This window comes from Aotus nancymaae, unplaced genomic scaffold, assembly GCF_030222135.1.
Source record: "Aotus nancymaae isolate 86718 unplaced genomic scaffold, 86718_ANA_hifiasm-v0.15.2.pri h1tg000043l, whole genome shotgun sequence".
Lineage (NCBI taxonomy): Eukaryota > Metazoa > Chordata > Mammalia > Primates > Aotidae > Aotus > Aotus nancymaae.
Genome location: NW_026988457.1, coordinates 13,533,389 through 13,549,243, shown reverse-complemented (window position 1 = coordinate 13,549,243; position 15,855 = coordinate 13,533,389). Strand labels below are relative to the sequence as shown.

The 15,855-nt window shown below is 41.4% G+C and overlaps 1 protein-coding gene across 3 annotated transcripts in view; it reads right to left on the bottom strand.

Moving 5' to 3' along the window:
• The window catches only part of NAA16 (N-alpha-acetyltransferase 16, NatA auxiliary subunit), a 60,319-nt gene extending 45,728 nt beyond the window's left edge, over positions 1-14,591 (bottom strand). For 2 of the 3 annotated variants that reach the window (XM_064361776.1, XM_064361777.1), the window contains exons 1-5: positions 14,298-14,591; positions 8,448-8,532; positions 6,097-6,201; positions 3,776-3,933; positions 175-309 (exon numbers count right to left, since the gene is read on the bottom strand). In XM_064361776.1, the coding sequence (XP_064217846.1) occupies positions 175-309; positions 3,776-3,933; positions 6,097-6,201; positions 8,448-8,532; positions 14,298-14,351 (537 nt within the window). In that variant the 5' untranslated portion in view covers positions 14,352-14,591. The remainder of the gene's footprint in view (positions 1-174; positions 310-3,775; positions 3,934-6,096; positions 6,202-8,447; positions 8,533-14,297) is intronic. The other variant, XM_064361778.1, reaches the window with a different exon arrangement.
• Positions 14,592-15,855: the final 1,264 nt, after the last annotated feature.

Sequence of the window (15,855 nt, the reverse complement as noted above, 5' to 3'; positions counted from 1 at the left end):
GGAGAGAGAGAGAGAGAGACAGAGAATCCTACATTGTAACTGTTTCCAATTATGTCAAAAAGTTTTCCAGTTTTCCATAGGTTTCAAAGACTTTAATTCACATTTGAGGGCAGAGACAATTTAGAAGTCAACTACTCTGTTTGTGAAGGTAGAAGGAAATGTTAAAATTCTTACTTGCTGAGTTTGTCTAAATTCTTCCAACAGTTTTAGGGCCATATCATAATCTTTCAGCAAATGGTATGCAATAGCATATCCAATCCAGGAAGCACGCTGTGTTGGGCGTAACTGAAGAAGCTGGTATCTTGTCTCCTAAAAAAAATTTGTTTTAATTTGTTAAACATTCTGTAAAACATTATTTCATCAGTTTTATCAATCTAACCTTTAATACATTTATAATAAATTATATCAACAAACATCAGCTTCCGAATAAAACAGAAATACTTTTTATTTCTTACCTAAATTACTAAAGTTCTAGAATACCATGTAATACACACTGTGAGGCCGTTATTGAAAATCTTTGGGGTCCATGCCTTTGGACTGCCTTATTAAATTACCTTTAAATAATGAGAATTTTTTTTTTTTTTGGTAACTAAACATTCTGTAAGACGAAGATGGTTTTTTAATTAAACTACATTTTATTACTTTTAAAACTATTATATGAATTACACGTATTTACAATGTAAATATCTTATAATAATTGTCCACACACAGGATAGACACAGCCAGGGGAAACACCCAAACATCTGACTATCCCTAATTTTTACCATGGCTTCTGTCATTCCCAAATCCTTTATTAAAGTCTAGTCAACATTCTTTTCTCTGTCAACTCTTGCCATTACCCTGGGCAAATGCAACAATACGTGTATCACCCAACCCACAATCTATCCTCTAAGTCCCAAGATTTTCTCATTTTTAATAATTTTCTCCTCCACTCAATCCAGAGACCCACTCACATAACCATACCCTAGAACTTTCTGCCAATCAGAAATCATAAATTGAGGTATCTCACTCTCTACCCACAGTTCCTGCGCTGCCAACACTATTATTTGGTGACGTTCCTACCCTTGTTCTTTGACACCAACAGCATCTGTACTTCCCTGGTTTCTTCAAACTTTCACCACCAGCTTTCATTTTTTTTTTAAACGGAGTCTCGCTCTGTCACCCAGGCTGGAGTGCAGTGGCATAATCTCGGCTCACTGCAACCTTCACCTCCCCGGTTCAAGCAATTCTCTGCCTCAGCCTCCCAAGTAGCTGGGATTACAGGCGCCTGCCACCATGCCTGGTTAATTTTTTTGTATTTTTAGTAGAGATGGAGTTTCACCATCTTGACCAGGCTGGTCTTAAACTCCTGACCTCGTGATCCACCATCCTTGGCAGTCCAAAGTGCTAGGACTATAGGTATGAGCCACCATGCCCAACCTCTTCTTTTCATTTTGGAGACAGAGTCTCCCTATGTTGCCCAGGCTGGATCAAACTCCTGAGCTCAAGCGATCCTCGCACCTCAGCCTCACAAGTAGCCAGGACTAAGGCAAATAATACCATGCCTGGTTCTCTTTGAACTTAATTTACTTCACAATTCACTTTAGCAATTATTGTTTTGCCAATATTCTTAATTTCTATGCCTCATTCCTAAAGATAACTTTTTTTTTTTTTTTAAGACAGAGTTTCGTTCTTGTTGCCCAGGTTGGAGTGCAATGGTGCAAACTCAGCTCACCACAACCCCCACCTCCTGGGTTCAAGCAAGTCTCCTGCCTCAGCCTCCCGAGTAGCTGGGACAGGCGTCCACCACCATCACACCTGGCTAATTTTGTATTTTTAGTAGAGACAGGGTTTCTCCATGTCAGGCTGGTCTCAAACTCCTGATCTCAGGTTATCCGCTCACCTTGGCCTCTCAAAGTGCTGGGATTACAGATGTTGAGCCACCGTGCCCAGCCCAAAAATAACTGATTTTAACTCCAACCACATCTAAGCTGCTAAGCACAAATGAAGAAAAAAAAAACACTTTGAAGAGTGGTGCCATTATTAAGTTCAGCAGAGCCCTTGAAGTGGCTGCAAAAATCTAGGCACGGGGTATAAAGACTTATATGGCAGTACAGGGCAAAAGAAAGAAGTATATAAATAATGTCTTTAAAGAAAACTGTTAGAACCTGGTGGCCACCTTCTCACAAGAAAGCGAATTCCATGTGGGACATACTGATTCTAGGACATTAAGTGGAACAAGCACATGGAGATGTCCAGGAGAGAGTTGAAGATGCAAAAAATCTGAAGAGGTCTGAACTACAGAAAGACTGATTTATGGCAACCCTTCTCATATTTTAAAAATATTTACTAATAATTTTTAAAAGCTACTTTTATATTTAGGTTTCAACTATAAAAGCTCCATTAGTTTACCAAATTTGTAAATATCAAACACACAAAGAATCTAGTACAGCAGTTGCACATAGATATTATTCCAGTTAAACAGTTATGGTCAGATGTGGTGGCTCATGCCTGTAATCCCAGCACTTGGGGAGGCTGAGATGGGAAGATCACTGGAGCCTAGGAGTTCAAGACCAGTCTCAGTAACATGGCAAGATCTTGTCTCTACGTTTTAAATAATTAACAAATTTAAAATGTTCAAAAATCCACTTTGTTTTTTGAGAAAAAGTCTTGCTCTGTTGCCCAGGCTGGAGTGCAGTAGCACAATCATTGCTCACTGCAGCCTCAACTCTTAGGTTCAAGGGATCCTCCTGCCTCAACCTCCTGAGTAGCTGGGACTGCAGGTGTGAACTACCATGCCCAGCTAATTTTTTTTATTTGTAGAGACAGAGTCTTGCTATGTTGCCCAGGCTGGTTTCTAACTCCTAGCCTTAAGTGATCCTCCAACCTCAACCTCCCAAACTGCTGGGATTACAGGCGTGGACCATTGCACCCCACCAGTTATTGTTTTCTGATACTCAAGAAAGTACTGTAGTAATGGGGTTCAGGGTGCCCTCAGCTCCCTGAGAGGATGTATCTCCAGGTTCTTAGTCTCCTGCCCTCTCAAGAATGAGAGAGGGGACCACGGCACAGTGCACAGTAAATGCCAGACTCAAAAGTGTTTGTAGAAAGTGATTTATTTAAAGAGAGAGAGAAACAGGAGGAGAGAGAAAGAAATAGCTAACTCTCACACTGAGTGAGAGAATCCAGAAAGATGGAATCCAGGAAAGGAAAGCAGCTTCCAGAGAGTGTTAGGGAATAGAGAGAGATGGAGTTTAGAAGGAGAAGACAGGCTTCCACAAGAGGGTGTGGAAGGGGACTCCAGAGGGAAAATCCAGGAGAGAGAAAGACAGCTTCCACAAAGGAAGTGTTCATGGAAGAGGACCCAAACATGGAGTCCAAAGGGGTGCAGAAGAAGGGGACTTTTAACCTGGGAGGAACCCCCACCTTCTCTATGACCCCGGGCCAATGAAAGGAGTTCCTAGAACTTCCACTGGAGTGACTGACTCTTAGCTTCTTCCCCGCCCTCCAAATTTAAACATAAACCGGTAAATCTCCCAGATGGAGAGAGAGGGGTGAGGGGCATGGCACTGGGAAATTCTTGTCCTTAAAACTAAGCCCCTCACAGACCCAGAAAGAGAACGCACTCCCTCAGTACCTTAACTATGATTGAGGAGGAAGATCCCAAGTGACATACACCATCTAATGAACAATCAAATCTACGTGATCTTGGCTTATGTTCACCTCATTCTGAATTCACATGCTCTTACATTAAATCTACTGTAAAATCATGTACATTTAAGAATGAAGTACTTACTCGGTAACCTTCAAGGTCTCTCATTTGGATCTGCAACAGTGAGAGATCCCTCAAAATTTGCAGGTTATCTTTATCTAATTTGAGGGCATTTCGGTAACATTTTATAGCTTCATCATATTTCTTATCAGAACGCTGCAAGAGTCCATATACATGCCAACCTATTAAGTTAAGGAAATAAAGACATACATAGACACTAGAATATACTATGCTACATATCTAATATAAAACTTCCATTAGGGAAATGGTATTTTGCCTGAAATTTGTCTCAGAATGATATGGGGCCTGAGGGAGGGGAATAGTGAGGGTAATTTAAAAATGAAACCAGATCAGGCTTAGTTGATAATTGGCAGATTGTTGAAGCTGGGTGATGGCCATATTGGGTTGGGGGAGCAGGTCCTTATTCTGTACCCTCTACTTATGTATATGTTTGAAATTTTCTGTAATATTTTAAGTAACCTTAAAGAATTCTTGGCAAAAATTCTTCACATTTTCTACCCTCTATCCTATCACTTTCCTACCCCAGCAACCTCAACATTCACCTATTCTTCATCATGATGTGTTCCAACAGAATATATACTTAACTGCAACTACCTTTTGAAATAAATTTACAGCCAAACAATACTAAAGTAACATGTAACCATCACTTAATTCCCTAGTTATATTAAAGGCCACAAAAAAAAGTTTTATTTCTTGTAAATTAAAGTCTTAGCATTTCTTGGAGCCAAAAGTCCCACAAAACTATCATACTTACATGCCCTTCTCTTCACTCTGGGGTAAGCACTGGGATAAAGAAGTAAGTATTTAGTAATTTGAGAAAACCCTAAGCTAAATATGTGAAAACACTACTAAGACTATTTATGTTCAATACCAGTAAGTGGCTAAGTGAATTAAACGTAACACATTAAAATGCAATGGCAATATGTGAAAAAAAAAACCCTGCAGATAAACATATGGATAGGAAAAACAAATTAAAATCAATTTCAATGATCCATCCTTTAAAAATTTTTTTTGGCTGAGGACAATGGCTCATACCTGTAATCCCAGCACTTTTGGAGGCTGAGGTGGGTGGATCACCTGCAGTCAGGAGTTCAAGCCCAGCCTGGCCAACATGGCAAACCCCATCTCTATTAAAAATACAAAAAGTAGCTGGGCGTGGTGGTGCACACCTGCAGTCCAGCTACTTGGGAAGCTGAGGTGGGAGCTTCAAAAAAATCTTTTTTTTTTTTTTTTTTGAGAGGGAGTTTTGCTCTGTCATCCAGGCTGGAATGCAGTGATACAGTCTCAGCTCATTGTACCCTCTACCTCTCGGGTTCAAGTGATTCTCCCACCTCAGCTTCCCAAGTAGCTAGACTGCAGGTGTGCACCACCATGCCCAGCTACTTTTTGTATTTTTAGTAGAGATGGGGTTTTGCCATGTTGGCCAGGCTGGGCTTGAACTCCTGACTACAGGTGATCCACCCACCTCAGCCTCCAAAAGTGCTGGGATTACAGGTATGAGCCATTGTGCTCAGCCAAAAAAATTTTTTAAAGGATGGATCATTGAAATTGATTTTAATTTGTTTTTCCTATCCATATGTTTATCTGCAGTTTTTTTTTTCTTCACATATTGCCCTTGCATTTTAATTTGTTACGTTTAATTCACTTAGCCACTTATTGGTATTGAACATAAATAGTCTTAGTAGTGTTTTCACATATTTAGCTTAGGGTATTTTTTTTTTTTTTTTTTTTTACACACTGGGATATTAGCCAAAGAAAACACAATTATAAAGCTCCAATTAAAGAACAGCTATGTCTCTACGTTAACAGAAACCAAGCTGAAGGACCAATATCATATTTAATATTAAATAAAATCTGTTTTAAAATAAGTTTAAGTTTTTCTTCTAAAATTTCTAAAAGAAGTTTAAGACATACAAATTTTACCATATAATTAACTAAAAGTCAGTATTTGGAATAATAGGGAAGTATTACTCAGTTAATGATGTTTAAGGAAATAAAATGGGTTTCAAGTCACATACAATTATCAAAGTAACTTTTCTCCAACACTAAGCACAACAGAAGTAAACACGTATTATAGATTTCCTTTAAAATACTCCAATAAATAAACACAAGGTATGGAACAGATGAAACTAGTATTGGAGGAGGGGCATGGGTAAAAGTTGATAATATTACAAAATGTTGATAATGATTATAGTTGAGTAATTGATAAAAAGAGTTCATTAAATTCTCTCTTCTATGTAGGTTTAAAATTTTCAAAGTAAAAATTTAATTTGAATTAGAAAAAAACTAATGAAAACATAAATTACACTACTGCAAAAGGATACAGACATGACTCTTGACATCATTACGAAGTCCTTTACGAACAAATTCATAAGCTTCTTCCTTTTTTCCTAAACAGTTCAATGTTAATCCTTTCATAGCCAAAGTCTCTGAAAAAATAATTTTTAAACTCTATTTACAAATGAAAAAAAATTATTCTCTTAGTAGTACTTTAATACTTGAGAGCTGAAGGATTACTACAGCTCCAATTCATCTTTTTAATCTCACAGTTTGAACTTCTCTTCAAGTAGAAAAAGTAAAACTACATTTAAATATTTACTTAAAGCTTAGCAGCCCAAGTCTATTTCTGAAATTCCTTAGGTACAGAGTTGCTAAAATGGTTTCTGCTCTTCACAAGACTCTGTAAAAGTGATTGATATTATTCTGCTGAAAAAACAGAAAAGCAGGCCAGGCACAATCGCTCAAACCTATAATCCTGGCAATTTGGGAGGCCGTGGCAGGTGGATCACCTGAGGTCAGGAGTTTGAGACCAGCCTGGCCAACACAGCAAAATCCCGTCTCTACTAAAAATACAAAAATTAGCCAGACATGGTGGCACATGCCTGTAATCCCAGCTACTCAGGAGGCTGAATGAAGCAGGAGAATTGCTTGAACCCAGGAGGTGGAGGTTGCAGTGAGACAAGATTGTGCCACTGCACTCCAGCCTGGGCAACAAGAGTGAGACTGGTATAAAAAAAAAAAAGCAGACATATTGAATTAAATCTACTGTAGCAGTTCCACAGCTTTTACCTAAGGTCAGTTCTAATCAATCAATCACCAATCTGATTTACAATCACACAAAAACACTCAATCTACCTTAATAAAGACATATACAGGCCGGGCGCGGTGGCTCAAGCCTGTAATCCCAGCACTTTGGGAGGCCGAGGCGGGTGGATCACGAGGTCGAGAGATCGAGACCATCCTGGTCAACATTGTGAAACCCCGTCTCTATTAATACAAAAAAAATTAGCTGGGCACGGTGGCGCGTGCCTGTAATCCCAGCTACTCAGGAGGCTGAGGCAGGAGAATTGCCTGAACCCAGGAGGCGGAGGTTGCGGTGAGCCGAGATCGCGCCATTGCACTCCAGCCTGGGTAACAAGAGCGAGACTCCGTCTCAAAAAAAAAAAAAAAAAAAAAAAAAAAATAAAGACATATACATAATTTAAAAATCACTTTATTCAATATTGGAACAGACTTCATTTTTGATAGCAAGTTTATTCCAATAAATTCTACTTAGGCTAATTAACATCAGTTCACATTTCAAGAGCACAACACTGGACAATGGTAGTGGCAACAAAAAATATGTATGGAAGTTAACAAAAGATGGTTTAAGATGAAACAATTCTGTGAATTATCCACAAGAAGGGAATTACGCAAGAACAATGGTTTTCAAACTGATTTCGGCAGACTCCATGGTATTCAGAACATGGTGATCCTGTGGCCCAAACCCCCTCTCCAACGCCTTTTATCTGTTTTACATACTGAACTTTCCCGCAGGCTCCATTTGGATAAACCCACAGACTCCATTTGGATATGTGATACACATTGAACTTTCCCACAGGCTCCATGTGGATAAAGGTTCCACAGCTAAAAAGCTTAAAAATAAGCTTTAAAATTAATTCTATAAAATAAAGATTTCTTTCCATTTCCTTCAAATAATCTTTTAAATGTGGTTAGAAACGTGAGCAAGGTCAGTCAACTTTCCCAGCAAGATGGTCTCAACAGTTACTCAAGTCTGATACTAAGTAACCTCAACCAGCTTTGCTATGCTACAGGATCATAATTGTCATGTCTATCCTGATCCACCCTTCTAACACTGGCCACTACTCAAAATGGACAAAAGAAGAAAACACAAACCTATTAACACCAGTGTTAGAAAAACAACTCAAAATATACAATCTAATGGTAAATTAGCAGTATCATACGTAAAGGTCAGCACATACTTAAAAAAAGAAACATACATCTACCAAACAATAAAGTGCAGGTGACCATATCTTATACTTCTACATTGCAAATTTTGTCCTAATTTTACACATAGGAAACCAAGGTATAAACTTAAAATTCTATTCAAAATAATAATGGAAACCAGGTCTATAAAAATACTGATATATACTTTCTCCAATTGTTCCCCAATAGATCAACCAACTAGTCCTAATCTAAAAGACAGGACATTAAGGATAATACAGGTAATCTAGAATAAGACTCATATAGAGCACTGAAAAAATGCTGAACAATTATGCATTCTAGTAAAGAAATGCAAGGCCTTGGAATCTGGGAAATATTCTTCTTTCACTGTTAATCCTGTCTGGTTTTGGAATTCGATTTCCCTAAAGCAATCTCTCACATGAGACAATACCTCCATGTTCAGCAAATTTGGGGTTCGATAGAATCATCTTGCAAAACTTGAGGCCATTTTTGTACTGCTTCTGTTCATAACATTTCTGTAAAAAAAAAAAAATGAACAAAAGTTATTTTATCAAATGAATACACAATGAAACAACTTTTCACTGCATCATATATTCTAAATTCATGATCCAAAATTAGGTCTAAGATATGATGGAAAGGTTATCACTTACAAACGCGCAGTATACTTGTGTTACCTATTCTTGTCAAATTGTTCTAAAATCTACGTATTTTCACTTTTATAGAAGATGATGAAAAAAGACATTTAAAAAACAGGAAATTTGGCAGAGCCAGGTGGCTCATGGCTTGTAATCCCAACACTTTGAGAGACCAAGGTGGGCAGATCACTTAAGCTCAGGAGTTTGAGACCAGCCTAGCCAACATGGCAAAACCCCATCTCTACTAAAAATACAAAAATTAACCAGATGTGGTGGCACATGCCTGTAATCCCAGCTACTCAGGTGGCTGAGGCAGGAGAATTCCTTGAACCCAGGAGGTGGAGGCTGCAGTAAGCCAAGATCGTGCCACTACACTCCAGCCTGGGCGACTGAGTGAGACTCTGTCTCAAAATAAACAAACAGAAAAAAATGGAAATTCATCAATCAATACTGCCACAGAATTTTTTATTTTGTTTCCCTTTCCTAGTACACAGAATTTTTTAATTCAAAATTTAAAAGCAGGCTGGGTACCATAGCTCACACCTGTAATCCTAATGCTTTGGGAGGCCAAGACGGGAGGATTGCTTGAGCCCAGGAGTTCAAGATCAACCTAAGGAACAAAGCAAGATCTCATCTCTATAAAAAAAATTAAAAATTAGTCAGGCATGATGGTGCACACCTGTGGTCCTAACTACTTGGGAGGCTGAGGTGGGAGGACCACTTCAGCCCAGAATGTTGAGGCTGCAGTAAGGCATGATTGTGCCACTGTACTCGGCCTAGGCAACAGAGCAAGACTCTGCCTCAAAAAAAAAAATTAAGCAAAAACACGTGACAACAGAAAAATACCAGAAACTGCACTAAAAGCCTTTGCTACTACAAGAATGAAACCCAAGTGCATGCACTCACATGTGCGCACACATGCACGCACACATACACAAATAACTACCATTTATTGAGCAGCTATTATGCGTCTGTATGAAACTTGTAATATCTTAATACCAATTATTTAAGGTAGGTGTCATTACTTCCACTTCAGAGATGTGGAAACTGAACTCGAGAGTTCAAGAACTTGTTTATAAGCAGCTAAGCTTAGCTGCAAACTCTGGTCTTACTCCAAAGACCATCATTAGTCCAATGCAAGGATAAGGAACATCTTTATTCCTGAATGCCACCAGCCAGGGTACGCAATTAACATCTCTCCCTGGCAGCCAGTGATGCGGAGAACCACCCCATTGCTTTCCACTCTTCCCTGGCTTACGTTGTTCAGTCACACTGGGGTTATATTACTCAACATGCCAAGCTTATCCCCACCTCTGGCCTCCTACACTTGTGTTCCTTCTGCCTGAAATGCTTTCCCAGATCTTCCCATGGATGATTCCTCATTATCCAAGTTTCATATGTCCCCTACTTGCCCGCTTTATCAAATACTGCCATCTTCCTTCCGTCCCCAACATATTCTCTACCATATTACTCTATTTTCCACACAGTGCTACCATTTCCTGAAATCTTATTTATGCTATTATTTAGTGTCTGTCTTTCCCAACATCATATAATAGATCCTTAGAACAATGATCTCAGCTATCTTTCTTACTTATTTTTTAGCGACAGAGTGTTGCTCTGTTGCCCAGGCTGGTGTGCAGTGACACAATCACTGTAACTTCAAAGGGCTGAACTCAAGTGATCCTCCCACCTCAGCCTGCTGAGTGGGTAGGACTACAGGTGTGTGCCATCATGCCCAGTTAATTTTTTTTTTTTTTTTTTTTTTTTTGGTACAGATGAAGTCTCACTATGTTGCTCAGGCTGGTCTTTTGTTCTGGGGTCAAGTGATCCCAGCTCCCACCTCAGCCTCCCCAAAGCGCTGGGATTACAGGCGTGAGTCACTGCACTGGCCTTAGCCTATTTTAAACACTGCTGCACTGCCATGGCTAAACAAGTAAGACACTGCTCGATAAATACAGCCTACTAACTTCAAAGCAAAATGGCACTAGCAGTGGATGAGACCCTCATTAAGCCTTGCATTAGGGGCTGGATGTGGAAGAAATTAGAAAAGTCTTCACAGAAAAAAACTTTATACTGCAGCCTCTTGACAGCCTCTGGGGAAGGGAACTAGGTGGTTCTGGGATAAGGACAAGAGAGAAACCTAAATTTTGAACCATGTGAATATACTGCCTATTCCAAAAATATTTTAAAATAAAAAATAACAATCTGAGTTTGACTACAGGAGTCTGTCTCACAAATGACAAGAAAAAAGTGGAAGGAACTACTGAAAAAGACAAAGAGAAATACTATTCTGACTTATGATCTGAAAATAATAATAATCATACTCCCAGTAACAGTAGTAATAGGTAACACCTATTGGAAACATTTACTATGTGTCCAGACACTGTTCTTATTTTTTTCCTCATCCCAAGACAGCTTACTTCCTCTTTATTTAAATCCCAGGAAAGTCTATGAGATGCATATCTTCATTTAGTTAGAGGAGCTGAGGCACAGTTATAGAGTTTACATAACTAGTAAATGCCAGAGCCACAATTCTGAATCCAAGTCTGGCCCCAGAGTCTAAGTACTCAGGTAAAAACAAGTCTACCTGAAATATCAGCTACTCAGGAGCCTGAGTCACGAGAATCGCTTGAATCCAGAAGGCAGAGGTTGCAGTGAGCTGAGATCTCACCACTGCACTCCAGCCTGGGTGACAGAGCAATACTCTGTCGCAAAAAAAAAAGACAAGTCTACAGCCACTCAGGAACCATTATATACTAAGTAGAAATGATAGATTCTTGTCTCAACTTTGCTACTAACCAGATAGAGAACCTTAGCTACTTGGTCATTTACCAATCTTAGGTTTGTCTCTTCCTAAAAGAGGGCATGAAATAGCTCCAAAGTTCAACAAATTGTAACACTAATTAACAGCCAGTCTGGGGAATAAGACATGCAGATATAAGCCATGTGTAACACATAAAAAAACAGCTGGTCACTTTTTGTGAAGTGTCTGAGGTTTTTCAATAGAAAAAATTTTATTGTTAGTGGCAAAGCACTTTAACCAACTAAACTTTAAAGATAAATTTATTATAGAGACTTCTGTTTCCTATGGAATTTGTTGTAGCCAAATTTTACCCACATTCATTACAATTGTGAAATGATAAAATCATAGGCCGTGTGCAGTTGCTCACGCCTGTAATCCCAGCACTTTGGGAGGCCGAGGCAGGCGGATCACCTGAGGTTGGGAGTTTGAGACCAGCCTGACCAACATGGAGAAACCCCACCTCTATTAAAAATACAAAATTAGCCAGGTGTGGTGGTGCACGCCTGTAATCCCAGCTACTCAGGAGGCTGAGACAGGAGAATCACTTGTACCCGGTAGGCGGAAGTTGCGGTCAGCCAAGATCACGCCATTGCACTTCAGCCTGGGCAACAAGAGTGAAATTCCGTCTCAAAAAAAAAAAAAGAAAGAAAATAAAAAAAAAAACAATTCACTTATGCAGAATCCTTCTAAATTCATGCAGCCTTTTAAGAAACATTACATACCTAGATTTAAAAATGTTTAGGTTGGCTGGGCACAGTAGCTCACATCTGTAATTCCAGCAATTTGGGAGGCTGAGGTGGGATGATGGCTTGAAGTCAGGAGTTGGACAGTAGCCTGGGCAACAAAGCAAGATTCCCATCTCAAAATAATTAATTGATTTTTTTATGGTTATCATTTCCCAATTTGGGGATAAACTCTACCTTTTTTGTAATTTGAGAATAACAATGTAACTTTTTCTTTTATGACACTGATCCATGGTTTGAACTACAAAAAAAACTCAATATAGAGAGAAAAGAAGTGCTGTCATCTTTTAAGTATGATGCCAAATGTCCTCAAATCCAACTAGCGATTTATAGATGATATTCTCACTAATGTTTCAGATTCCTGGGGCAAAAAAATAAAAAATAAAAATAAAAATAAATCACTTCTCTAATTCCATGCTGTGTAAAATAAAAGGGCATGAGAAAAAAACCAAAAAGCCCAATAAAGCAACCTGCCACATGCTTTAATAATTTGTATTTTTAATGTTCTCACATTTCTTTTTATTTGTTCAAAACTAAGCACCACATAACATTTAAATTTTTTATCCCATCTGCAATATATGTTTTTTTTGCTTTTTTTTTTTTTTTTTTTTTGAGGCGGAGTTTTGCTGTTGTTACCCAGACTGGAGTGCAATGGCGCAATTTCGGCTCACCGCAACCTCCACCTCCTGGGTTCAAGCAATTCTCCTGCCTCAGCCTCCCGGGTAGCTGGGATTACAGGCACGCACCACCATGCCCAGCTAATTTTTGTATTGTTAGTAGAGACGGGGTTTCACCTTGTTGACCAGGATGGTCTCGATCTCTTGACCTTGTGATTCACCCGCCTCGGCCTCCCAAAGTGCTGGGATTACAGGCGTGAGCCACCGTGCCCGGCCCCATCTGCTATGTATCTTAACATTCTGAAGACTGTGTGAAGTTTCTATCGGCTTCAAACAGAACAGCTACTATGAACTACCTGCCACTGTTAATACTTAAAAATACTCTAAATTACTATTTTCTTTATAGTAAAGTTAAGTAACAACTAACAGCCATATAGCCAACCCAGCTTTCAATAAATTCACCTTTAATCCTAAACGCTTTTTTTTTTTTTCAAATGAAAAGATGAACCAGAAAAGACAACTACCTATCAACAATATTAGTTTAAAACCTAGGGTCGCCAGAGTATACTGAGAAAAGCAAAGGCATGCTGCCTCTTCTTCTTCAACAACAGAACCTGGAAAGCAACCAGAGACGCTGGCACCCAGCCCACAGAAAACTGCCCACCCGGCTCTGCAGCGGCTATCACTACGAGGCCATTATTTAGGCTTCTGCTCAGCATTAAAGTAAAAAACCGCTCCCCTCAAGTGCAAAACCAACCAGTCCACGCGGCTTTAATTACTCAAGTAAGGCCCGTGCGACTTAAAAGCAAAGAGCTGTGTTGAAGTTTGTGACAACTCAGACACACAGTTCAAGCCAACGATTCACTTCCAAAGAGGGTAAACAAGGTACATTACAGACAGGCAAACTTTCTCCTAAAGGGAGGTGGTGCCAGGCTTGGCTTCCTAGAGTTGCCAGTTTTATTTCCTTGTAACCACGATAAATTCCACCAACGCATCGATCACGCTTTAACAGGTATGAGGGTACACTGTGCAATCGAATAAACGCAAAGCAGGGAATGCAAAATGCAAAGCAGAAAATGCAGAATGCAAACACCTCGCCGACGGGAGACTGGCAAAATAAACCAACAGGGAAGGATTCCTGCGGAGCGGCTGCGAGGCCGGTGCCGCAGAGAGCACGACAGCCACTACCGGCGAAGGAGGCTGTGCCCGGGCACTGCGGAGGGCGGCGTGAAGTTTCTGGAAAGAGCGCGGCGGGGTGAGGAGAGCCGCCGCAGACTGAGGAAAGGAAGCGCGCGGAACAGCGGCCCGGAGACCCCAGTGGGCCGATCGGAGCGGGGAAGTGGGATCCCGCGGGCTCCGAGGTAAACAAAGAGCGGTGGACAGCGGAGGCCAAGCCCGGCCCGCGCCAGCCACCGCCAGACTGCCCTTAAGGCTCGCGGACCCGGAGACTGGGGGGCGGCAGCGCGGCCTATGGCCACTCACCAAGATGCGTTTGAAGAGGTTGCTCTCCTTGGGCGGCAGTTGCACGTTCGGCATCGTGGCCGGCAGGGAGGCTGGGTGCCGTGGCGCTCCGTTTCGCGGGGGTGGGCACCGGGACGAACCGCTGCTGAGAGTCGGGCTGCGGGCGATGGATTAGTTCATTGGCCTAGAGTTGCAGTTGAGCAGCCTAGCTGCTCGGCACTGGTGGCAATAGAGAAGGAAGGCGGTCTGAGCAGTACACGCTTTCGCTAGGCTCAGCTTTTTGGCTAGCGGCGGCGGCGCTTCCCGCGCGCAGCAAGATGGCAGCCAGGGCCCGCCTCCCGAGCCGGAAGCCGTGCGCATGCGCGGGGCGCCCCGCGGCTAGAAGCTGCGGGTGACTACAGGGGCGTGGCCGGGACCCACTGCGTGGATTTGCCTTGAGCTGCTGCTCTCGTCGCCGCAATCTCGGCGCCCCCTGGGGCTCAGGCGAGCTGTCACCAAAACCTCGGAGTCCCATGGGGTGGTGAGCCACCATCCTCATTCACCATTGTTCCTATGCACCGGAGCCCCTCATGAGACTCCGACTTACTGTCTGTTTCTCTTTGCAATAAAGTAATAAAAATGAGAATTTTTTTTAAGTAGAAAAGAGAAGACACTGACTTGTATTGCATTCTTGATAAGTTTGTGGCCCAAGATAATGTTAGTTATGACTCTGAAGAGTCAGAGTATTTTGCATTTCTCCCCATTTAGGAATTTAAGTGTCCAACGCAAAGTAAACTTTTGATGTAAGACGAACTTGTTTTCCTTCCTTTTCCTCCTTGATTCAGACTGAGAAGCCTTCTCTTTTCAGTGCAAACCAAATATTTACAATCTTTGTTTTTTTGTTTGTTTTAGAGGCGGAGTATCGCTCTTGCCGCCCAGGCTGCAATGCTGTGGTGCAATCTTGGCTCACTGCAACCTCCGCCTCCCAGGTTCAAGCGATTTTCCCGCCTTAGCCTCCTGAGTAGCTGGGACTACAGGCGTCCGCCACCACACCTGGCTACTTTTTGTATTTTTAGTGGAGACGAGGTTTCACTATGTTGGCCAGGCTGGTCTTGAACTCCTGACCTCAGGTGATCCCCCGCCTAGTCCTCCCAAAGTGCTGATATTTACGAGCCTGAGCCGCCGCGCCCTGCCTGTTTACAATCTTTGTGAGGCTATCCAGCAGGCCTTGAAATGAGCTAACCAATCAGAATGCACGTTTGAAAGAAAGGTGGGAAGAAATATTCCCAGCAGTTTAGAGTACCTAACACTTTCAGTGGCAATTATGGTTGGTAGGTTGGTTGGTTGGTTGGTTGGTTGTTTTGAGATGGAGTCTTGTTCTGTCACCAGGCAGGAATGCAGTGGCACGATCTCAGCTCACTGCAACCTCCGCCTCCCCAGTTCAAGTGATTCTCCTGCCTCAGCCTCCCGAGTAGCTGGGACTACAGGCGTGACCCACCAGGCCCAGCTAATTTTTGTATTTTTAGTAGAGACAGGGTTTCACCATGTTGGCCAGGATGGTCTCGATCTCTTGACCTCGTGATCCGCTGGCCTCGGCCTC